Consider the following 24,635-nt stretch of genomic DNA (forward strand, 5'->3'; position numbering starts at 1 on the left):
GCCCTGTGCAAATATTCATGCAAAATTAAAATACTGCAGTGTGTTATACTATCATAAAGGATAGCAGTTTATCCTTTATGCTGTAACGTATTACAAAACACTGGTGTATTTTAATTTCACATGAATATTTGATACATTACTATAGTTATTTCCTGATGCATTTATACCTTCATTCTGTATTTTGTACTCATTAGGCAGATAGCGTTTGGGATTCCCATAATGTACCATGTTACATTTTCTAGTCAACGTTTTCAGACAGGTTAAAAGTCATAAAAAAATTTCAAAAATGTAAAAAATAATTCATTGTGTGGAAATATGCACAATGTAAATGGGACCAAGAATGTGGCCTTTGATAAATATGCCCCTTAGAGTTTTTGACCCCTGCAGTGCTTTTAAGAGCCATAGTCTATGGGTTTCTCATGCTTTTCTATGGGAAGTTTTAACAGGTGCCTGTTTTGACTGCAGTTCTCTTTTACAGTGCAAGTGCTTTATGTGTGGTGTTTTAATGGCTGCATTCTGCGCCAATTTTTGTGCCAAGAAATCATAAGGAAACATTTCTCATAAAAGTGTCTGCAGGCTCTCCATCTGTTATTAAATGACAGTTCTTAGTATCCCGTGACAGCTTTTGTCTGTGAATACTGAACGTTATAGTACAACAACAGCAGGTTACTGCTGTTACTGAGGGGTTAATTTATAAACACTGGGCAAATTTGCACCTATATAGTAACCCATAGCAGCCAATCAGTGATTAGATGTTTCCAGCCATCTGTAGGTTAAAAACTGACAGAGATCATCAGATTGGTTGCCATGAGTTTATGCCCACGTATAAATTTGCCCACTGTTTATAAATCACCCCCACTTTTTCCTAACTATAAAAACTGTTGCATATTGCAGATCCTAACCCTCACCATCTTTCATTAATAGACACAGTTTTACACAGTTCCTGTCTTTTCCCCAGACACCAACCTGCCTTACTATACACCCTATCCCACATCTTGGCCCTGCAAACATTAGGACTAAGTGCAGGCTTGTCTAAGGACAAGTTTGGATACAGCTGGTGTACCTGTAGCAAGTTACATCAGCTTTATAGAATTAGTTCACTGCATGGAGCTGACCATTCACTTAATTGCTTAAAGGTTATTAGTTTGTCAGGTCTAATCTTACCTTTTATGTTTTGGTTATGCTTGTCTATAGTCACAGCCTAGAGATTCAGCACTAATCACATGGCACTAAAGTAACCATAGCTAAAGCCAACAGAAAAGCACTGAAAAAACCCTGAGGCAAAAGGAAGATTGTTGCACACAATATTAAAGAAAGATGGAGACTTACACTTACTTAGACCTTCATTTGGATCCCATAGGGCTAAAACTGTAAAATTAATCATAGCACATTGTATGTATAGAGCAGACCTGTCCCACACATTGTACCTGGTCATGAACACAGCCACATCTACGGGAATGTCGTCCTTCGCTCCAGGAACTTGATTGTTCCCCAAATACTTGCTTCCATGTTCCTCATTCTGCCAGTGGCAAAAGCTCTCCAGAGACCTCTCACCATGGTGACCAATAGAGAGTCTGGCCTGTAGATGACATGATTTGCAATCAGTTGGTAACACTGAAATCCATTGTGCCCTTTGTTGTAATAATGTTCAGGAAGGCTCGCAATGCAGCTCCTGCTGGTGTAGTGTCAGACTCCAGCTATAATGGTGTTATTTAAGAAGCACAGACTTATGTCCACAGTACTCTCTGATTTCTGCTGGCTGCCCCCAAATACTTTTGTTCTCTTTTCTTTTTAAAAAAAACAAAAAACAAAAAATTATGGTATTTCCCCCTCAAGTCTTTGCAGTGTAGACTAACCGTAATTCCATGAAACCCTGTCCAAGTACCAGTTGAAATGCTAAAGACAATTTAAAAACTGTTCTTCATTTTCTAAACAAGTATAATTCATTTTTATGTTTTAGATTAATATGATGATGAAGTTACTCACATAAATTTACAAGAAACTATTGCTGGAATGAAAAACGAGACCCCACAGTCCTTTGCATTTAGTGCAGCCAATATGAGGGAATGCACAAAGTTTATATGAGTGCCTTGCTTACCGGCCGACTGTGCAGAAGAACCAGTTTAGTCACTCGGATGTTCACCTTGATCCCAAGGCTCTGATGTTGGAACAAGTTGTAGACCTATGAGAATATAAGGACACATTCCCATATTGAACTCTGAATTATCACACTTAACAGCAAGCTACTGTGTGCCCACAGAATTAGTCTAAATACTTATCTTTCATTTCATTTTGTTAAAGTGTAATTAAACTTTTTTCTACAATGGGGTCAAGTATCTTAACAGCAGCATACACTGAATTTCGGTGCTCCATCTTCACTTGTTTGGATTATTGTTAAATTCCATTTACAATCAGACATTCACAAAATGTTACAAGACTGATTAGCAATTAGTTCCTGGGAATTCCACATGCTGTAGTGGTTACCATGTAATCACGCGCTCTGCAGACAGGAGTAATTACTAATCAGCTATGCAACATTTATTTTACAAGCAACCCTACTTACAGGGCTGATGCTGCAATCCAGATCCGCTGAAAGGTGAAACCTAATACAGGTATGGAATCCATTATCCGGAAACCTGTTATGCAGACAGTTTCAAATTACGGGAAGGTCCTTTCCTATTATTCACTACTAAGTGAATAATCCTAAATTAAAAATGATTTCCTTTCTCTCTGTAGTAATAAAACAGTGCCTTGTACTTGATGGGAACTAAGATATAATTAATCCTTGTTGGAGGCAAAACAATCCTATTGGGTTTATGTTATGGTAGATTTAAGGTAAGGTGATTCAAATTACAGAAAGATCCCTTATCCGGAAAACCCCAGGTCCTGAGCATTGTGGATAATAGGTCCCATACCTGTGTTTTCACTTATTTACTACACATGATGGGACTGATCAACAAGATGGCGCCAATGGGCCACACAAAAATAAACTGCTGTGGGTCTGCTGGGAGGTACAAATAATCTCTAGAGATGATCAGGCATTTTATATCAAATCAATTACTACAACTCGGTTTATTTTAGGCTTAATTTCCCAACAGACAAGAATGAGCGCATAGTTTATTGTGTGGGCAGACTATACATATTCTGCATTCACTGCTTGTTCTGCAGACACGGAACTCCATTTAAAGGCTGTTGCCATCTTTTTTGCCAATGATAAGGCTTTATTTATAGACTGCAACAAAAAGCAGCTTACATTTAATGGACAAGCAAAGCCAAATTCACTCAGGAGTGCCAAAATGCAAACAATGACATACCCCACTGAAATAAACTGCTGTTTTTTTTTTTTTTGCACCAGCCAGGGAACTTTCTTTAAAAACATCACACCTCCATCTTACCTAGCTTCCAGGTGTTCTTGTAAAGAAATAGGTTTCTTTATGTGCAGTACTATAAAGTTAGAATAGTTATTTGTATATGTAATTGCTATTCAGTGTCAGTCTTTCTTTGGATGAGCTGCTCTTTCCCCATTTCCATGTACTGTATCATGCTTGGCATACAGTATGCTGCACTGCAGGGATTTACAATTCTGTTTCTATAACAAAGACACTTGCAAGGAGGGAATCAATATCACTCACACTGCTTGAAAAACAAATGAAGTATGTGAGTGAGACCCATTGTTAATTGTGATTTTGTTACCAAGCAATCCTTTAAGAGAATGCTGCAGGAGAAAACACTGTAAATAAAGTTAGAAGATGTTACCAAAAAGCAAAGAAAGGCCAAGCCCATACTAAATCTAATTGAGGAGTGACTGCCTTCCCATGATAGCTCTGCACTTCATAATCAGTAAACCACTTTTGCATATAAAAAGAAAATGTGTCATTTACTCCTTCTCAAAAGTCTGCACTTCTCACTGACATTAGTTATGTACAGTATATATAATACATTATATATGATGTTTATATGTTCCTAATGTGTTGTTGATATAAATAGCATTAAATCATATGAAAATTGAAAATCGTTTGGGCTCTACTGAACTCAGCTCTTCTTTTTTAAAATCACTGTATACAAATGTTTTTACTTATTATGCTCATTAGCCCAACATCTAGATAGCTGTCTGCTTCCTTAGAAGCTGACCCAAGGATGTAAAAGAAACTGTACAGTGCTTTGGGTGCCTGCATGTATTCTAAGGGCAGTAACTGGCCTCAGTGTCTGCTGTCCTATAGTGATCATGTGATGGCATGGATCAGTAATAGTGTCAGATGGTAAGCCCAAAGTTTATCTGCAACAAGAATGACCCCTCCGGCAGACACTGAGGGGGAGCCTTATGACCTCTAAAGCAGCAGTTTATGACAGTGACTGCTAGCATTCTACTTGGTGTGGTTAAGTAATCATGCTGGACTAAAGACTTTACAAATGATTTAAGGAAGGGCTCTCACTTTACAATGGAAGGATAAACAAAATGTAAGCTTCACAAGTTCCTTGGAGAGCCCAGCTGGTTAAATGTGAGCAGGGAATAGAGCAGCTTTTATTCAGGAAGACTATTTTCAAGGAATGTATCAGAGATGGTATTTTTGTTGACAGATGTGGCAGCATCTTAAGTGAAATGCATGAAGTATTTACAGTATCCTTTGAGCCTCCATAAACACATAAACTAGCGTTCTGCAAATAACCGATGCTGTAACCCAGGGTGCTTATGTTTCAGCTTTACGCTTATTTATTTGTGGCTGGTGACATCATGCTGTCCCATGAAAGGGACACAGACTGAAAGCAGATTCCACACAGTCTTCATAGGCTCCAAGCACGGAGCGGCCCTAGACAGCTGCAGTTGAAATAGTACTTGCTCATCACATGGTGTCGATATGATATACATGTGCACTATGTCTTTGCACAGAGAGCTATTTCCATACAAACAATGCAAGCACCTAATAGGAAGCAAGACCCTGGCTCCTACAGCTGACTAGGAAAGCAATACTAAGAGGAGACTTTATCATTTCTGAGACTGGACTGATTCAAACATAATGCTGTAAGTCTTAGAAGGAACTACACTTTTTTTTCATTCTCTCCCACACCCCAATGTACCTACCATATTCATAACAGTCAGAATAAACCTCTGGGCAGCCTCAGCTCCATGATACTGCACCATGTCCGAATCAGCCACCACCAGCGTCTCCACAGTGTGCTCTTCATTTAGTCGGATTGCGTTCCTACGCCCGCGCCAGTCTTCTCCTTCCTCTCTCTTCCGCTGCTTTTTCTTCTTCCCTGCAAAGAGTCATTTAAAATCCCTATTCGTTATTCAGACATTTTTTCCTGGGTTGTAGAAGGTCAAATTGCACAGTGGGCTGTGAATATTTCAGGAATTGACAGTGTATCTCTGCTTGTATCATTTACCCAGAGCATAAATCATTAAGCCACAAGAAAATAGGCACCACAAATGCCTTTCTGCTAGAAAGCCAAGAAGGCTGCCCAACCTCCATAATAAAAAGAAATAAAATAAAAGGAAAATATTCCACATTTATAGACAAAGGTTATGTTTTCTTTATTTACCCTTAAAGAGGGTACCAGCCCACACATACACACATATTTTTCTTTCTTCATTAATATTTCCCTCCTCCAAGAGAATTTATTGAGGATGAAATGCAAATACAAATTAACTGAATGGACATTTATTATATATCAAACTACTTTCTAGGCAGTGTCTCTAGATTGTTCTATAGATTGTTCTAAAGCATTAGAACCTAGGTGCATTTGATAGATTATCACAGGTTGAAGTAATGTATCATGCTCCATGCATCACAACCCATATATTGAGGTAAAATTGCCAAGTATAATCAGACTATAATCTGATTTGTGGGTAATATACTCTCTGCAATAGCCAGTCTGTAGTTCAGTGCTCGTGAGAAAGACTGCCAGGAGAAGAGTCCACTGCACATCAGCCAGGTCACCGATATCAGCCCTTCAAGCATGTCTGTCTTTGAAGTGTGAAGTATCTTAAGAATAGGCTTTTGAATAAAACTTTACGATATTTTACCCTTGGGTGTATGGGAGGTAAGCAGTAACATCAAGCACACCTCCCGGATTCAATTAAGTGAGAAAAAAGTTATCTCACAGTTTATCACGTGAAAACTGGAGGAGATTCAATTTTTAGGAGAAAAGTAATCTACGTTCAGTATATATACATTTTCTTCTTCCTAACTAATAGGGGAAACTGGTCATTTAGGGATTTTACCTAAAGAAAAAAAAAAGAAATGTCTCTTTTGTAAAATATATTATATGTAAATGGTAATATTGCAGCCCTGAATGTTATAAGTACTACTACCCCTAACAGCATGCTCAGCTTTGTAAGATCTCGCGACTCAAGAGTTAGTGATGTATCAAAGGCAAATGGTTTCTGTCACCCACAAACATATGCTTCATGGTCTGTAATTAATCTGTTGCTGGCTGCTTACCTACAACTAATAGACTCAAGTGTTACTATTTAGTATGTTAGGCCCCTCCCCCCCCAAAAAAAATGGAGAGAAAGAACATTAAGAACAAGTAGATCTTAGCTTCATGTTTCTTAGCCTGAAGCACAAGTATTTGTTCTTTTTTTCAACTGATTTTGGCTCTATTTTTCTTGCTGGAACAGCTAATTCCCAAGAGTTAGCATTAACACCTCTTTTAAATATAGACGCTGCAGGCTGGCCAGACTTTCACGGTGGACTAACTGACATACAAAGAACCTTGCCACCCAGGCAAGTCATGTCCGATACAAGTACCTGCATTTCTATAAATACAAAAGGGCACAAAGAATAGCATTAAAAACTTGCAGTCACCAAAATGAATCACAAACACAGACAGCTGAGATCAACTAAGGCAAAAGCAATTCACAGGCATTAGTAAGTCTTCTCCCTTTCTTAAGGCAACAATAAGTTCAAAATTCTAAAAAAAAAAAATAAGTTCTAACTTACAGACTGTGTTTTTTTTATCTAAATGTGACATTTAGATAAATGGTAGCACATTGGTTTCCAAAGCAATCTTGATCCAACCTTCTCCCAAGTAAACAGTTGCCAGGGGCCCCCACAACCCCTAGGGGCCCCCACTGATCGACCGACTACACCCCACCCGAGCATGCGTGCCTTATACTTAACTTGCCGGTGTCCCACCAGCCCAGTCCGACCCTGTATATTCTTCATCCACAGGAATAAATCATACCGTTTTCTACAGCTTATCAGTCTTAAGCAGTAAGTTGTCCATAAAAAGGCTAAAAATTCAATTAAAATTAGATAGCTAGAAATGCCTTATTATAATGTACTGAACTTAGGCTTAGACTTTCACTATACCTATAGCTGTAGTGATCTATGCCTGCAAACTTGTGCACAGCAGTCCCCCATCTTGGATTCTGTTAGGAGTGTCATTGACACTGTACATGCTTGGTGTGCTCTGGGCAGTGGCTGAGAGGCTAAGCTTAGTTGTCATTTTATATCATCAAGCAGAAAATGAGGTTTAGCTGCCAAAGAATCTGCTGCTACAGGGCTGATGATATAATTCTGAGGGTGAATTCTGAGCTGCCATGTAATGTGCATCCAAATTCATTACAATCAGCCTTTTATCATAAGCTTTATATTTTATATATAACAGGTATGGGATCCGATTCCCGGAAACCCGTTATCCAGAAAATTCTGAATTATGGGAAGGCCATCTCCCATAGACTCCATTTTAATCAAATAATTAAAAATGTAAAAAAAATTTCCTTTTTCTCTGTAATAATAAAACAGTACATTGTACTTGATCCAAAATATTATACAATTAATCCTATTGGATTTATTTAATGTTTAAATGATTTTTTAGTAGACTTGAGGCATGGAAATCCAAATTACGGAAAAACTCCTTATCTGGAAAACCCCAGGTCCCAAGCATTCTGGATAACAGGTCCTATAAATGTACTATATATTGTGTCAGTCCCTAAGCTCAGGTAACTTACACCAGTCAAAAGCATTTGCCATAAATCAGCAGAAATGAATATGAGGAGCTATTGGGACAATATTCAGCAGCACAGGCCTTTACTGTGGTTGCGTTGGGCTGGTACCACACAACATAATGTGCAGTATTTTTAGCCCTTATTTGTTATATTTTAGTTGTCCTTTGACGCAAACTATAGCACTAGAGCATATAAACTATACAGGCACTCAGATACCATGGTATCTACAGCAAGCTTTAAAGAAACATTTTTTGCCTTCCTCTGGATCAAAATAGTGGATATAGGATAATATATTTTAAGTTTTATTTGTCACAGCAGCGATAGGACCTTGCCAGAGTACTGCACAGGAAATTTTAGCAGAGGGAGAAAGGAGGTTCTCTCCTGTGACTGCACGGTGGATTGATAGATACAGACGCTACTACTGCTTGTGCTAGGTGACAGCCTGCTTGGATTTCCTATCATCGAGACACTGCAGATCCAGGACCGGCAGCAGGGCTGCTGAACTTCTCTCATGGTTGGTAAAGCAGCTCCTGCTGGTAGCAGAGTTTGGGGCCATCCTCTCTGTAGGTAGAGGCAGTCTAATATTCATTCAAGTCTTCAGCGAGGAACGGCAGAGCATAGTAGTGACCTCTTATGGAATTATGGCTTTAGAATATTGCCTTGGGTTAGGCTGGCAAGGTCCTATTTATTTGATAAAATGTGAATAAATGCTGTGGCCATAGGAGAAGGAATCCTAAGTGAATAAAGCTGGCCATACACGGACCATCTGTGGGCTCTGAATTATTGTCCCGATAAGGTAGTAGCTCCATGGCGATCAGTCATTTAGTCGATCAGATAGGTTAGAAAATTTTGGTCAGATAATGATGAAATCTATGCATGTATTGTGTATCTAACGATATCCTTGGGGGACCTACAATGCAATTCTGGGACATCACTTTCGCAGATTGGTGTTGGTTTAGAACATTCTTTTATGTTCAGAACACAGAACAGGACTTTATCCTACAATTTCAGTCTGAATGTTAGTTTTAGATTACGGAATTTAAAGGTAGGATTGATATCCGAACATCCATCGGAAAAAGACTAAAATTTGTACAAGTATAGCCAACGTAATGGGATGCTGCAGACTATTAACCTTTCAACAAACAGAGTGGCAGGTATTAAAGATATCAAAGCTGTTCGATATCTTTGCAATGCAACTGTTGAGTATGTACCTTTCCTTGCAGTTCCTGATATGTGGGAAATTATGCACTGGGCATGAGATCAGATAGTTTCCTGAAACCCAAATGAGGCCAATACATACAAGCTGTACATTATGGAGGTGTGGGAGGAGAGTTGCCCCCACAGTGGTAGGTGGGGTGATAAGGGTGGTAGGGGATGACCTGGAAGTTTCAAAGTCATGGTCCATTCTCTGTGCAGTGTCTTCAGGCAGTGTAGCCATGTCAGTAAGGCGCCTGTAGGGGTACCTGCCAAGGGCTTCAGTGGTATGGAGTATAGAAGCTTGGAGGGCTGTATTGGGGTTATAGGGGTTCAGGCAGAAGCACCAGTGTAAATAATAAATTTAAAGGAGCAGGTAGTAGAAACAGAATTGGAGCAGCGCCAGTCCCCATTTAGTGGTGGCTGCAGTTAGTCTCTCCTAGGAGATGCAAAGAGTTTTAGTTTTCCAAATAAATAGCATGAGTCTATTTAGTTTCTTCAAAAAGGAGTGGGGGCTTATAAATGGTGTGTTGTGGAATATGCATACCTCCCAACATTTTAAAAACGGAAAGAGTGACAAAAATAAATTCTGCGTGCAGCGTGGCAAATTTTTTTGACCATGCCCATTTTTGTGACCACACCCCCTAAATACCACTCCCATTTGACTAAATATGTCAGGTTATTTAAAGTTTGAACACATTTCTGGGGCTTTTGGGGTCCTGTTTCATGTGTTATTACAGTTTTGTTGAAAAAGCTGAAATTGCCCTTCAAGCTACAAATCTCAGTTCCCCCAAGAGACCTGTTTAGCTTATTAGTTACAATTGTATCTCAGTGCAGGGGGGGCTTTTTACCTTTCTGGGCTCTCTGCCAAAAGCCACTTATTTAATTAAAAGCGAGAAACAATGTTTCTAAGTGCAGGTGAAGCTCATTAAGATTTCTGGGCTCTCTGCCAAAAGCTATTTTTAATTAAATTTGTATCTTTTTTAGCTTCAGTGCAGGAGATCAGGAGATTTTCAGTAAGAATCTGGGACTGCCAGTTGAGCTGTCAAAAGAGGGACTGTCCCGCGAAAACCGGCAGGTATGGGAGGTATAGAATATGTAGAAACGTTTATGTAGATGTATGCCATCTTACTAATGTTCACACGTCCCCACAGAGTTAACAATAATTTGGTTCAGTTCTTCAGGGTTGGAGCCAGGGAGTTGGTTATGGGGTTTAGATTGAGCTGCATAAAAGAACGGGGATCCGGGTGTATACAGACTCCCACATCCCAATGTGTAAGGGCCCACATTTGAAGTATGAAATCTCTCCTTGAAACTCCATCTCTGCACACCAGTCGTAGAGACTTTTGAAACTACAGCTGATATGCAGAGCGGACGAGTACTTTGAAGAAAGTGGGTTATTCTATTCACAGCCCATTTTAAATTGGTATCATCAGTGCTTCTTTACACTTCTGTATAATTCCAATGGTCTGTTAGATAGCTTATCACTCAAACATCCAGATGGAGTCTCTGTGATTATATGCCCACCTGCTTTCAGTTATACGTGATGTCTCCAGTTTCCCAGATCTGTACCCCACATGTTAGCCGGGGTCTGGCAGGAAACTTATACAAAGGTATTATTTTACTTCTTGCAGCTATAACCATTTCCACTAGATTTGACTGTATTTTGCAGCTGCAGCCTGACTTTGAGCGGTGTAACTGTTATGTTCCTGTTCCATTAGCACTGCTTTCCATTACAGGTTTCCCAAGTTTATCATGTCTTACATTTATCTGTAGGGATTTTTATTTCCATTTTTGTGGGGGGCTGGTAGTGCAAATCCTGCACATAAGCAAAATTTCAACTTTTTAAAACAACAAGTGCTGCAGAAGAACAATGTTGTCAGGGTGATGCAGCTTAAAGTTTCCAATGGGTATGCAGTTACCAAGAGAAGATTTAAACAGCATGATTAACTTGGGGTAACTCGGGGTAAAAGCATACAGCTTTCCAACTGGTGGGCTGCGTATGAATAGTAAATTAATCTTACAGCAAGTCAGGATGGCAATATAGCATCAGAAAAGCATTTATATTAGCAATATCCTTGGGAAAAAGTAATCATTATGTCAGCATTTTAATGTAATAAAAACATTTTAAAGTATTTAGTTAATCAATTCATGAATAAATTGATGGAAATAAAAAGTTGAGCTAGTCAGCTCAGCTTACCCTATAGTCATTTTTATTTTAGACATTCCCCATCATCTATTTTTTTAACATGAAAATATAGCTTATTTTACTACTTAATAAATAAAAGAGTTACATACAATTTATGATCGCAGCATGGGACTTCCCTGGCATTAGTGATACTGATACTTCTATTTGGATACATGCATGCATATTAGATCACCAAAAATACAGGGCCAAAATTCCACCCAGGGTGAGGCTACAGAAATGCCTCTGAGGGGTAAAATATAGAAAGTATAATTATTTTTAGGCTCATTTGAAGTAAAAAGGGAAATCCTGCTCATTAGTGCAAAGATAGCAAAATCTAAAAGCATAATTATGTGTAATTATAGAGCATGTCAAGGCATAAGAAGAATTAATGTTTCAAATGACACCTCAGGGTTAGCCAAGTCAGAAAAATGAAATCCTAGAAGTTTCAATTTTAATGGTACATACTCTAAGCACTAATACAATGGTTTACAAACTGTGGGACTGGCCCAAAACAGTTTGAGGGGAGCACAGACTGAAAAGCAATCAATGTAAAAATACAAGTTAGCAGGTACCTGCCATAAACACCACTTTAAGTATAGCATAGCAATGCAGTCAGTTTAGGCTGATGCCAGACGAGGCGTTTTTACGCTGCGTATTTTCTAATTCTCTCGGCGGCTGAAAAACGCACGATATCCTCATCCATAGAAATAACTTAAACAGTGTCTATGGAAAACACACTATGCGTAAATACGCTAGAAAACGCGTTACCACGGACTTTTCATGCGTTTGCTGAAATACACCGTTATTTGCACAGCAACCTATTCCTATGTATACACAAAGGCAGCTGCCAGACCTTGCGGAAATGCACAGCGTTTTTTTACTATTTCGCACTATTAGCACCATGGGAAACGGGATTTGCTACGTCACCAATACTAGGCTGAAAAACGCCATAGTCAGGGGCTGTGTGGGTTGTGCGGCGTTTTTAGGCGGAGAAAATATGCAGTGTAAAAACGACACGTCTGGCATTAGCCTTATATCACAATCCCATACATAGCTATATACAGTTTGAGTATGTATAAAAAAGAGCTGCACTTGTTTACATAAACAACATTGGTTACATGATAAAGAGGGGTGTTATGTATTTAAATAAGCTGTGTTATGTTTTATAAAATTATATGCTTCATTTTTACCATTATAAACTCATTTCTACCATTATAAACAATGATATGAAAAAATAGCATGAATTAATGTTTTTTTATTAAATAAGTTAGGTTATTCTCTATAATAGCAACAGACTCAGTCCCTCCTATATGATTGATGTCTGTACTTTTACCAGTGTGTCAAGCCTATTTATCATTCCATTCTTCCAGTATCACTAAATAGGTAGACACCAAAGTTTTAAGAATGAATGCCATGTTGATTAGCATAGCAGCAGAGTTATAGCACAATAAAGATCAAACAAAAGAATGGGGTCATATTGTGAAAAAAGCCCACAAACTCTAAGCAATGTAGTAGCGCCAACCCCAAGACATGATTTCCTGGGGATGACACCTTAGCTTTTGGAAAGTGCTATATTTTTTAAACTAGAGCAGCCTGAAAATGCTGCCCAAATATTTCACAACGCACTGGAAATCTTTTTTCTCTATAGAACTCCTAAAGTTCAATGAACAGTCGAGCAGATTCAGGTTGCCCAAGCTCTGAAAACCCACAGATTTCTGAGATACAAGATGCCATGGAACCACTGCATCACTTACAATTTGCAGCTTGCAGTCCTATCTCTTTAAGTACATATGATACAGGCAGTGAAGCCCTAAAGCTCTGGCACACAGTATTTGAGATTGAAATGCAATTTCTCTTGGCTAGAGGCTGTGGGTCACCTGATACCCATGGTTACTTCTCAGTAATGTACACTACCCAGTTTTGGAGCTGTTGTTGCTGGTGTAAGGCAGATGGCACTGCTTCCTTTTCAAGTGAATGAGAAGAGATTTATGCCAGATAACAGTGTTTTGATCATTGCCACAAGCAGCTGTGATGAAAACACCATGTACCAAAGGGTCTCTGCTCGTTGGAGTCTCAAACGTTTTCAAGCTAAAATCCGTTCTGTGTGTCTGCCCCCAGCTGACTGATCAGATAAGAGAAAAAAAATGTATTTCCCATGATGGTATACAGCAGCTGACACAAAACAGCACTTTCAGCTATTTAACAACATACAGAGGGGTATTTTCCCTTGTCCCCTAGCATCACAGGCAAAACAAATCTAGCAAAAAGTAAAACTTATTATGGCTCATTTAAAGGAGAGCTAAAGTTAAAATCAGTGTGGGTGCCAAATGTAAGCACTCCCAGTGATTATAATCACCTAAAACCCCAGGCTGATGCTCCTGCCAAAAACTGCACCAGCCCAAAGTGTCTTTGTAGAAGCTCATCTGTGTGATTTTCCTTCCTCTTCTGTCTTCTTTTTTCTGGGCCTAGTCATGCACAGTAGAGTGAAAAAGCCATTCATTTGTGGCTTTTACTCCATTGCGCATGCACCTTCCTGGTCTGAAATGAAAAGAAGACTGAAGAAGATGGCAACGAGGATCTTCTACAGAAATACCCTCAGCCAGTGCAAGTTTTTAGGTAACCGGAGCACCAGCCTGGGGTACAAGGTATATTTACTGGGGGATGCCTAACATTTTGCCACCTTCCAAAAATTTACTGGCAAAATTTTGGATAAAACAATTTTGGGGCGTATTTATTAACACTGGAGACTAACATCTCTGATGTCTAACTTGTAGTTTACTGTTTAAACCTAATTACTGATTGGCTGCTAAACATCACCAGTGATGTTTGTCTCCAATGTTAATAAATACACCCCCTAGTGTGCAACTGGCCTAGCCCTTAGAACTCATATTTTGAACAGGTGACCAGTAAATGCTACCTGTTTATTGGCTGTTATTGATGACTAGACCGTGTACATTGATTACATTGCCATTTTCTCAATACTATCCCATTTTTCTCACACCTGCTGCTGATGCCCAAACTCATGGCATCAGCCACTTTTACTTCACCGTAAGTTCTTCCTATGTTCAATTAGAGAGCAAACTAACAATTCATGAACAAACAAATTCACCCACCTGACACAACATGGCAGTTTCTCCGCGCCCCATTTAATTGGATATGTGAGATGGAAGGTACTGAACGCTTCCTCCTGATAATGTGTTCTCTTCCAGACAAGGGGAACTTGGACTCTGCTGTACTGTTGATGGGTTGGATCATGAGCTGCTCCTCTCCTACATGAATGTATCCAGTCTGAGATAAAAGATTGAGAGAGAGAACTTCCATGTTAATACTCTGGAACAGCATAATATAACTTCAAACTACCTGTTCAATTACACCTTAAATTGTCTAGGCTCATAGATGCCAAAAATGGACAAATTCTGTTGCCAGTAATGGACAAATATGTGGCTGTAAATAAAGGGAACTGTTGTATTTCCACAACACCAAGGGTTATAAACTCCAGCCTATAAAATAATCCCCTCCAAGGTATACCAAGCTTCATGCTGTCCCTACCACTGTGGTGGACATGAAATACAAGGCCTACCCATATATGTAATACAGTCATTATGACATTAATGGTTTACCTAAATACATTTTGGAATTCAGCACCCCCAAGCCTTAGGTGCTGTAAATGCTCTCTGCAATTGTAGGATTGTATGGGTAACATCAATCGCAGCTATCGTAAAACATTTCACCTGTCCTTTTTATAGACTTGAGGTCCAGCCTTTGCCAACAATGTTGGGAAAAGATAAACTGTGATTACATATGACAGATTTTTATTAAAAATATATCTTTTAGGAACATTTGTTCTGGTATAAAGTAAAAATATTGGTTACGTTGAGCTCTTCCAGCTAGTTAAAATGAGGGTCTGCAATTTCTGGGGGGATGTTTCAGTCAGAAGTTTTAGCAGATGAAAGGTCTGATGGTGGGCCCTGGGCAATTGCCCCTTTTGCCCATTTATTAAAACAGTCCTGCCTACATAGCTCTATAGTAATAACAATGCATAATAACCTACTAATGAATATACCAAACTGCCAGCCAATCTCTATAAATGAATAGTGTCAAACTTTCTACTCCTCCAATTATTGTGAACTACAACCCCATCATCCTCTGCCAGCTGGGATTCAGGCCACCCTAAATCATTGGCATTTTCCCTTACCTTACAAAGTGAGTGGAGTGTACACAAAGGGGACATAAAGGGGGATGGGTGTCAAGCTAAAGACTTTGATCCGAGTTGTTGAAACAGAAGGGAAACAATATGATGTCTGGCAGCTTGTGCATTTTCCCTCTCCACTTCACAGGTCAGAGCTGGGAGCGATGAATGAGCTCCTCCAACTGACCGGACAACACACATTTAAAATGACCCGGGTGCAACTGATTCCTGCTGTCCCAGCAAGCAGAAAATGAGCAGACAATATGGGTCAAAGGGTCGTTATCTGCAATCAGCCACTTCTTGGCTGCTTTACAGCTTCACTAACACACCATGCCTGGTTGGGAAGCCGCTTTTACAGTGCATCCCTCATTGACCTGCAAACCGCAGCACAGAAGGAGGCTCACCCTGAGACTAAAACAGAAGAGAAACTTCCCTTCTCCATAGAACCTTTGCCAAAAACAACGGAAGGATTTTCCTGTATAAACAAAACCCTTGGAGCACAGAGGACCTACAGCGGAGATATATGAGGGGTCTTTTGATAATTTCAGTTTGGTTGACTTGGTAACTGGGTGTGGGTGAAGCCAAGGAGGTATGACATGATGAGAAAAAGAGAAGGCTTGGCTGTCTAGGAAACGTTCCACACTGCAACTTCTTCCAGCTCTCTGACTTCTGGAACTGAACGCAGTAACTCAAGTGCACAGGTTCTGAATGAATCATCAGTTCCAAATAAAGTCTAGATGAGCAGCTGTTATTACACACCTTAGTTATGGGGCCTTATAGTGTAATTAATGCTAACATAGCAGAATAATGAATATACAGCCCTTGCTAGACAGGACCTCTGACCTATCAAATGAACTTGCCAAGTGGGCTACATTCTACAACCTCTTCACTAGCATCAACATGTGGGGTTTAATGAGAACAGACTTCTATGTTGTCTCTGCAAATCTTTAAGACTGAGAAAATGTTGTCCCAAATTTGGGCTTACAACAGCCCCCTTGCTCACACTTAATTAAAACTGCCCAATGCTAACTACATTTTAAAAATGAAATATACTGCACTGGTTATGCTTTAGGTATCACTGGGAATCATTTATAATTTTTAGTCTATGGAAGATCAGCACCATTACTTGCCTACCATGCACCTTCACAACACAAAATATCAGGGATTAACATAATGGCGGTACAGAGTAACAATGAGAGGTGGTGCCAGTATCAGGAATTTATATAATGGCATTACAAAATAGCATGTGGACTGTATATCAGGAATTCATATAACAAGGTTACAAAGTAAAGCTGACCTTACATGATAAGACTCACTCATATTGTGACACCCACCTAGAAGTGCGCAGTATCGGGCTGATCAATATAGGGCCAAATGATCGGATCACAACGATAAGGATATAGTCTGGCAGGGAAAGGACTGCACGAACAAATGGATGCAGCCCTCAATATGATAGGATAATCAAACCTGACAGATTGACATCTGGCCCCAAACAGATGAACTGGCGAATCAGTCTGAAGAAGCCGAATCAACAGCATAAAGCTGCCCATGTATGGCCACCTTAACATGTAGGGTCTGTATCAGGGGCGGATATCATGGGATTACAGAGTAATATGATCTAGCACCATTAGGGGCTTCAGTAGTCATAAGAATAGTGACAAAGCAACAAATAACCATAAAACAATATGGGAATATAAGTATATTCAACATTTTAACAACCACTGATAAGCAGGGGAAGAGGCTAATATATGCTCAGTACTCCAGCTAAATACCTGCTGTAGTTCATCTTCATCATTTGTTTTCTTTAGCTCTACTGTATCTTTTGGAAGCAGGTGACGGAAAACTATGGTGCAGTTAGCATCTTTAATGGAAAGTCATGTATTAATAAAGAAGAATATCAGGTGGGCAGCATTTTGTATATTTTTTTATTCTCTTGGCCCTAGATCACAAAAAGAAAGCAATCTGAAATTGATTTATCCCTTGCTAGAATTCCTCCACGATTTTCATAGAAAGACCCCTAAGCTAAGTCCACTGAAACAATCTGAGAAGCAAAAGGGCCCAATTTAAGATTATTTAATGAGAAAAGCATGTTGAGCAATTTGAGTTCTAAAACTCTTGCTGAAAGCTGGCCAGTGAAAATGTCACATTTCATTGTTTCTTCTTGTGGCAGCCCCATGTACTCTAGATATTTAAATGATACAGCAAATCCAAACTAATGGAAGCTCTGACAAAATTAACCCAATGTTGCTAGGTACTGGCCACAGAGCTGGCATCTTGCTGCATTTTCCAGCATCAGGATGAAGGATCTGATATCTAAACACAACAGTGCCTTTTGTATTGCAGAGATGAGTACTGTCCACAGCCAATGCACAAGAGAAAGAGCTCCTGGGCAGTTTGGAGAACACAGAGAATACAAAACTGCAGTGAAAATGTCACTATATACTAACTACCCTTATGGTTACTCTTATTCAGGCATTCCATACCCCTATGCTAAAGCTGTTTAGGATGAGAGGCAGGTTTGGCCCCAGTTGACCCCTCTTTGAAGGAACAGGACATATCCTGCTGGGCATCACAAAGAATTACAAGGTAGTGTGGTAAATTTCCAGCCCTTAGATGAACCATCTCCCACTGGCCATGTTTTTTTGGTCCCGACAACTGAGACATGCATTTCAAACCCAATTTCCCAAGAGACCAATAAGCAATGGAGAAATTCACTCAAGGCATATTTGTGAAAGCAAGATCTTTCCTGTCCTGGTTCTACAATATCTAGTGGCATGCCTGTCTGGACCAACTTTCCAGGGTTTGAGATAAGTGGCTTAGAGATGTACCTGGGCTTACCGAAAACATGTGGGAGGATGCTCTAAAACAAATTCCAGATATAATTATGTCAGTGAGAGATAGATACATCCAGATGAAGTTAATAAATCCAAGAACTTTTTTGCAGGCAGCGCTGTATGAGGATAGCAGGTCTCTGTGGTCCAAAATGGAGCGCAGACACCTGCAGCAATTCATTTAGACTGAATGTAGGGTGCAAGTGCTTATTTTTAGCACTTTACACCCTGCCTTCAACTTCATATATGACCTCTAATGTGTTTTATTTGTCTTCATTTTTTATGGTTTGGCAAATATTCAAATTGGTTTAATTACCCTAGCAACCAGACAGCAGTTTGAAATTCATATTGAAAGATTTATAAAAAAAAAATATATAAGCATTAAAAAAAACATAAACATTAAAGATTAAAAATAACTGTAAGTTTAGTACATGTACTTTTCAAGTTGCTAAAGACCCCACACAACCAGACAGCCTTCTCATTGCAGACTGGAAATTGAAAATAAATGTTAATAACATAAAAAGCCTACAAATGCAATAATGAAGACCATATTAAAAGTAAAAATGGGCCAATCTATGATATACAATTCATTAATTCAAAGAAGAAAGTCCCTTTTTAATGTGAAGTACAAAAAAAAACTTCCTAGAGCTTTTAAAAATATATTCTGAGAACATGCCAAAAATGGCACCTAAAGCTGACTTCAATGGGAACCACCTGATGCTACAAGCACTGGCAGATCTCTTCCAAAACCATCTCATTTTTGGGCCTAAAACTCCAATAGTGATTAGTCTGGCATTTCCACTGATGTCAAAGGAAAGCTAGCAGAGGCTAAAATACAGGTGTAGAAAACTATAGGGACGAAGGAATGAAGGCCTGGGAACCAATATACAGAATGTAGTGTATATACACATACTAGAACTGATACTGTGTTGAGAGTTATAATAGAACTGTTATACGCTCTTCCAAACAAAACAACTTGGCAACAGCAATTGTGAACTGACCCAGATCTCAGACAGCATTGTGTCCCTATATCTATTCCTGACAGTACTGTTTCATTTACACCATTGCGGTTACACTTAAATGGTGAATGTGATACACAGTCACACCCATTTTCACTATGAAAATTATCTATTGGCGCACTTTTTAAAACTGTTTGTGTACTTCAAAGAATTGTGTGTGAAGAGCATCGGGCAGGTTATAATAAGTACAAATTTATAGGACACATATACTTCTGCAAGTGCAGTGAGCAAAGTGCAATATTGAGCACAATCATCATGTCTTTTTCCGACAATGAAGTGTTTATTTTTGGAATTACAGCACCATTGCAGTAGCCAAGAGCTGATTGATGTAATTGTGCTGCACCTATAGCAACTGCATCCATTTGCCAAAATAATCGCAACTGTGAAGGAGCTTTATTGCAAACTGGCACCACTGAAACTAATATTTTCGTAGTCTGTATGGAATAATTTCCATGTGTTTGGTGTACGAGTGATGATGTGTCTGTCCTATTCTTTCAGCACAACTGAACTGTGGAGATTGACACCGAGGGAACCCTGTAGCTCCTGTCTAGTCCAGAGCAGCCCTTAATTCAGAATGGAAGGCAGGAAGGACTAAGAGGCAATAACCACAACTATAGGAAGGAGCAAGGAGTGCATTTTAAAGCAAGTAAATTCATGAATGTGGTTTTATGTTCCACTGACTGTGGGGAAAATGCGGGGACCACAACTACACTTGCAGAAATACATACTTGCAAACTACAAATTAATGTGTGCGCTGGACTCAAGACTCAAAATGTGTGTGCATGCACACAGCTTAGAGAGAACATTGGTTACATTAAAAAAAAATGCTGCAAAAGGCAGGACTGACACCTCTCAATATATCAAAAACTCTTCATATAACTGGCTTGTTCAGTTATTTTGGCTAACCACTACCACTTTGCTCAGTACTTCTTTCTTTTCTATCCACTGTCTTCTTATTTCCTACTGAGACTGTCTGTTCCCAACAGATCCTGCCTCTTTCCATCCATAAAGAAGTTTCTGTCTCAAACCATTTTCTTTTTCATTAAAGGTTTTTACATTAAAGGTCTACTCTGTCATCAAATCATTATATTTATCTTCATGAAATACAATCCGACGTTTACCTTGTATTTCTCTTCTGTGTCTATGGTTTCTACAAATATTACTGCCTCAGTAGTCTTTCTTCATCTACTGTTGCTAATGGATCTTGCGTCCACTGTCTGCTCCTTTAGCATCACCGTCCAGATTTTTCATTCGATGCCTCCATCCTTACTGTTTTCCCAAAATGTTTTTTTTAGTAGTACACTCTAAGTGCCCTTTAAATATTGACTTAACTTTAAAAGCTGAAAGACCACCATTTAGGACTGGACATGGCTTGGTCTTAAATGGTGCCACGTGCATTGTACAGATCTTCAACTCTGTAGCCCATCGGACATCTACTGTTCAGTTTCTCCAAAACATTTATAGATCTGATTGCAATTGCTTGAACCTGCATCTCCCTTGTAGTCAATCATAGCAACAGTCTGTCTTGCCAAAGCAACAGGTTCCCTTGATCTTAGGTAAGTAGCAGAATTGCTACTTTTGACAGATGATTTTAACCAGACTTTCTGTTCAGTTGGGATTCTGAGCTGCTGTTAAACTCTAACTCTAGAGATTATTCCTTGACAGTTTTTTGTGCCTTCTTGAGTGTCTGGAAGATTAACGCTCTTCCATAAACATTCAGTATGGTGGAGCATGTGAACATTTTTTATTCCATCATGTCTCTTTTATATTTTGCTACAATCTAAATATAATTTTCTTGTAAGTAAACTCCCTACAGAAATGTCTACTCACTTGTTCAATCAGGCTGCACATTTAATGGACAATTATCAGTTACCTTTGCCAGTTCTATAAGATGGAATATAAACAGCTAATATAAACAACAGTTGTGCTTCTACCACAATGTGGAAGCTAGTTGCAATACCTCAGACAACATAAAACTGACCAATACAAGCGTTCAAGGTTATGAACACAAAATGAAATAAAAATATACCAGTTTTATAACTTTCATGCAACTAGACTGGATGTAAGAAGAGGGAGGTACCCACCAGCCCGGCACATGTACTGATGGATGCAAAAGAACTGCTGTGGTTTAGGACTTGTCCAGTATAAAAGCAGAGCTCATCCAATAGTGTTTGTCTTTTTATTGTGTTTCCATCCCTGGTTTTCTCCTCCACTACAAATCCTGGAGCTAGAAAGTGATGGTCCCTCTGCAGGTTCAAGTATAGGTTCCTACTTGCCAAAGGCAGTTGTATGTACAGGATATCTGGGTAATTCCCTGTGTCACCCAGAACAGAGCGAGGTTTTCTAGAATTCCTGTAGTTTGGTCCCTCTCCTCTGTAAGGCAGGTCAGTGTCTGCTGGCCACACCACCTTCGGAATCACAATCTCCATCTCTGGGTCAAAGGATTCAGCTAATAAAGAAAAAGCACATATCATTTGCAAATGCAGTTATTAATAACAGTCAAATTCATCACGTAAGACAATTTATATAACTAGGACCACAAAGGACTTAAAGGGGCTGTATACTCCCTTGCTCAACATGAGATCAATGGATAGGGCTTGTGCTGAACTTTGTGCCTATCTAATCTACAGTTCTTGTTATTTTTTGAGCTACACAGGGCAAACAAGGGAACTAAAGTTACTTCATGTTTGCTCCTTGCGAGGTAGAAAATTAGTTTACCAGGGCACAGATAATCTGCATAATGGACTTCTGTTACTCAACACAGTCACAAAAAAATTGGAAGGGAGAGGGGCTGTATACAGGTAATATACGAACAAACTAAAAGGATTGAGGAGACCGCCTCATACGTATGCAAATAAGTCATAACAGGATTCTGGGAAGAAATTCCTTAAGGCTCCTAGAAGTGATTTACTTTGCAAGAACTCACAAGAGGCATTTTACAGATGCACCTCTACGCTTAAACCCTACATGTTCAAATGTTATATTTAAAACCAATGTTAATTATGTTAAAATGCATTTTACAAGGGGTGTTCCTTGATCTCTGGAGTGGGCAAGTAACCAACTAGTCAATCAGGTTTCCAAAACATAACAGTGACAAAATATATATGTAAAAAGTGTCTTTAAACAAAATCAAGTTAATTTACTTTTCTTATTTTCTTATGACTTAACAGCTTAGCATCCCAGAACAAGAAGATAACACTTACATTATAAATTATATTATATATTATTATACATTACACACAGGAAATATAACAGGTGTGGATAATTATTATCCTTTATTAGCACCAACATGTTGTAGAAAGCTTTATAGAGTTTTTGATCATTCACATCAGCTCTGCCCCAATGGAGTTAACAATAGAACATTCTCATTAGCAATAGGGTGATACTGAATTAATTATGTAGAAATGTTGTAAATAAATAATCTGTTTTTCTACATGTGTGATTTAATACCAGATCCCTGGATTACGATGACCAGTGTTATTAAGACAATCATTTACATTATATTTACATAATTATTCCAACATTATCCTGTTGTACCTGTTTATAAATAAGGCCCCTTTGTGCATATGCATAAATGAAGAACTGAATACTATGCATTTGCCATATGTAGAGTAATACAGTACAAAGCAGAGTAGTGCAGTGGGGATGGCAGCCAACATAACTGGCTGCAACGAAAAAAGGTAGTGATATAAAGGGGATGCAAAAAGGCAGGGCCTTCCCAATCCTTCCACGTGGCCAATTGGAAAACATTTGATACCGAAAACCCAGCATCACTATTAGAAGCCCTTTACTTCACCTCCATTGAAAGTCTACACAACGCCCTCTATAGAACCCGAAAAGACATTAGCCCTTTACCGCCTGTCCTGGATGCCACTAAAAGAGCGTGGGACAGCATGGCACATCTCACCAATGCAGCAGGGCTACTATCCCCTGATGCACCAATATGGGGCAACACCAACCTCAAACACTTTGCAACATTCCCAGAAGCAGAAACCTGGGCCAAACTAGGAGTCAAACGTATAGACCACTTGTATACAAACGGAGCCCTAAACACCTTACTCCAATTACGCCAAATTATCTCCCGACCCGACCTGTCAGAATTCAGATATGTCCAAATTTCACACCTTTGCTTAGCCCAATTCCCAACACCACCGCCACAAATACAACACACTGATTTGGAAGAATTAATAACCCAACCAACCAGACGAAAACTTCTTTCCAGCACATACAAACACCTGATATCCAAGAGGTATGACCCACGGCCCAGAGTAAAATATAAATGGGAATCAAGCGGTATTCGCCTAGACCCAGATGACTGGGACGAAATCATTGATAACCTATACCAACCCCTAGTGAGTGTTAGGGACAAGCTCATACAATTCAAAATTATTCACCAAACGTACTTTACACCCTATAAGTTGCACACCGTTGGAAGACTTGCCTCTCCCACTTGTTTGAGATGCAAGGCCCCCTCCGCTAACTTCTTCCACCTGATATGGGACTGCCCTGATATGCAGAAATTCTGGAGACAAATTGTACACTTTATGGCTACAGAATTGTCACTCCCTCAAGTCTATAACCCAACTACATGCCTACTAGGCTTACTTGACTCCCTGGTGCCCAGAACATATACTAGATGCCTCATGAGACTGCTTTTCTTCTATGCCAAAAAGACCATAGCCATGCACTGGATGGGCGCAACCCCACCAACACTTGCCAAGTGGATTGCCTTGATTAACTCGCAGCTACAGTTGTACAAACTCACCTACTTGACCAGAGGCTGCATAAACAAGTTCAAAGGCATCTGGTCCCCATGGCTTGAATCCACAGCAACAACCGCGGAATGAAGAAAGTGACCGTCCAGCTCCCTTTCCCTCCCCTCTTCCCTATCTCTTTCTAACCTTTCCAGTTAAAAAACAAAATCAATAAAAATACTTAAAAAAAAAAAAAAAAAAAAAAAAGGCAGGGCCATGACACAAGGGGGAGGAATGTCTACAAAAGACACAGTGCTATGATGAGGGCTAATTATGGAGACATAAGATTGGAACAATCCAGGTGCTAAATTTAAGGGTATTACAAATTTACCAGCAACTGTACTGACAGGTGTTTTTAACAGCTAGTAAAATATGGGCCAGATGGCAATCCCGCACATCCATATACTGCAGGCCTACAGGAACCCATGCAGACTGCATTAATGCATCCCTGCAGTCCCTGTCAAAGGCTACTATGCACAGGCCAGGTCTAGAGTAGGGTTGCCACC

At 39.4% G+C, this 24,635-nt stretch overlaps 1 protein-coding gene across 3 annotated transcripts in view; it reads right to left on the reverse strand.

Annotated features, from left to right (window-relative positions):
- Positions 1–24,635, reverse strand: part of adamts17 (ADAM metallopeptidase with thrombospondin type 1 motif 17) — a 141,744-nt gene that overhangs the window by 111,419 nt on the left and 5,690 nt on the right. For all 3 annotated transcript variants that reach the window (XM_004912664.4, XM_002939268.5, XM_031899240.1), the window contains exons 2-6: positions 21,460–21,824; positions 14,450–14,624; positions 5,081–5,256; positions 2,099–2,182; positions 1,428–1,579 (exon numbers count right to left, since the gene is read on the reverse strand). In XM_004912664.4, coding sequence (XP_004912721.1) covers positions 1,428–1,579; positions 2,099–2,182; positions 5,081–5,256; positions 14,450–14,624; positions 21,460–21,824 — 952 coding nt within the window. The remainder of the gene's footprint in view (positions 1–1,427; positions 1,580–2,098; positions 2,183–5,080; positions 5,257–14,449; positions 14,625–21,459; positions 21,825–24,635) is intronic.

The sequence above is a fragment of the Xenopus tropicalis genome, chromosome 3 (genome assembly GCF_000004195.4).
Source record: "Xenopus tropicalis strain Nigerian chromosome 3, UCB_Xtro_10.0, whole genome shotgun sequence".
NCBI classification, from domain to species: domain Eukaryota; kingdom Metazoa; phylum Chordata; class Amphibia; order Anura; family Pipidae; genus Xenopus; species Xenopus tropicalis.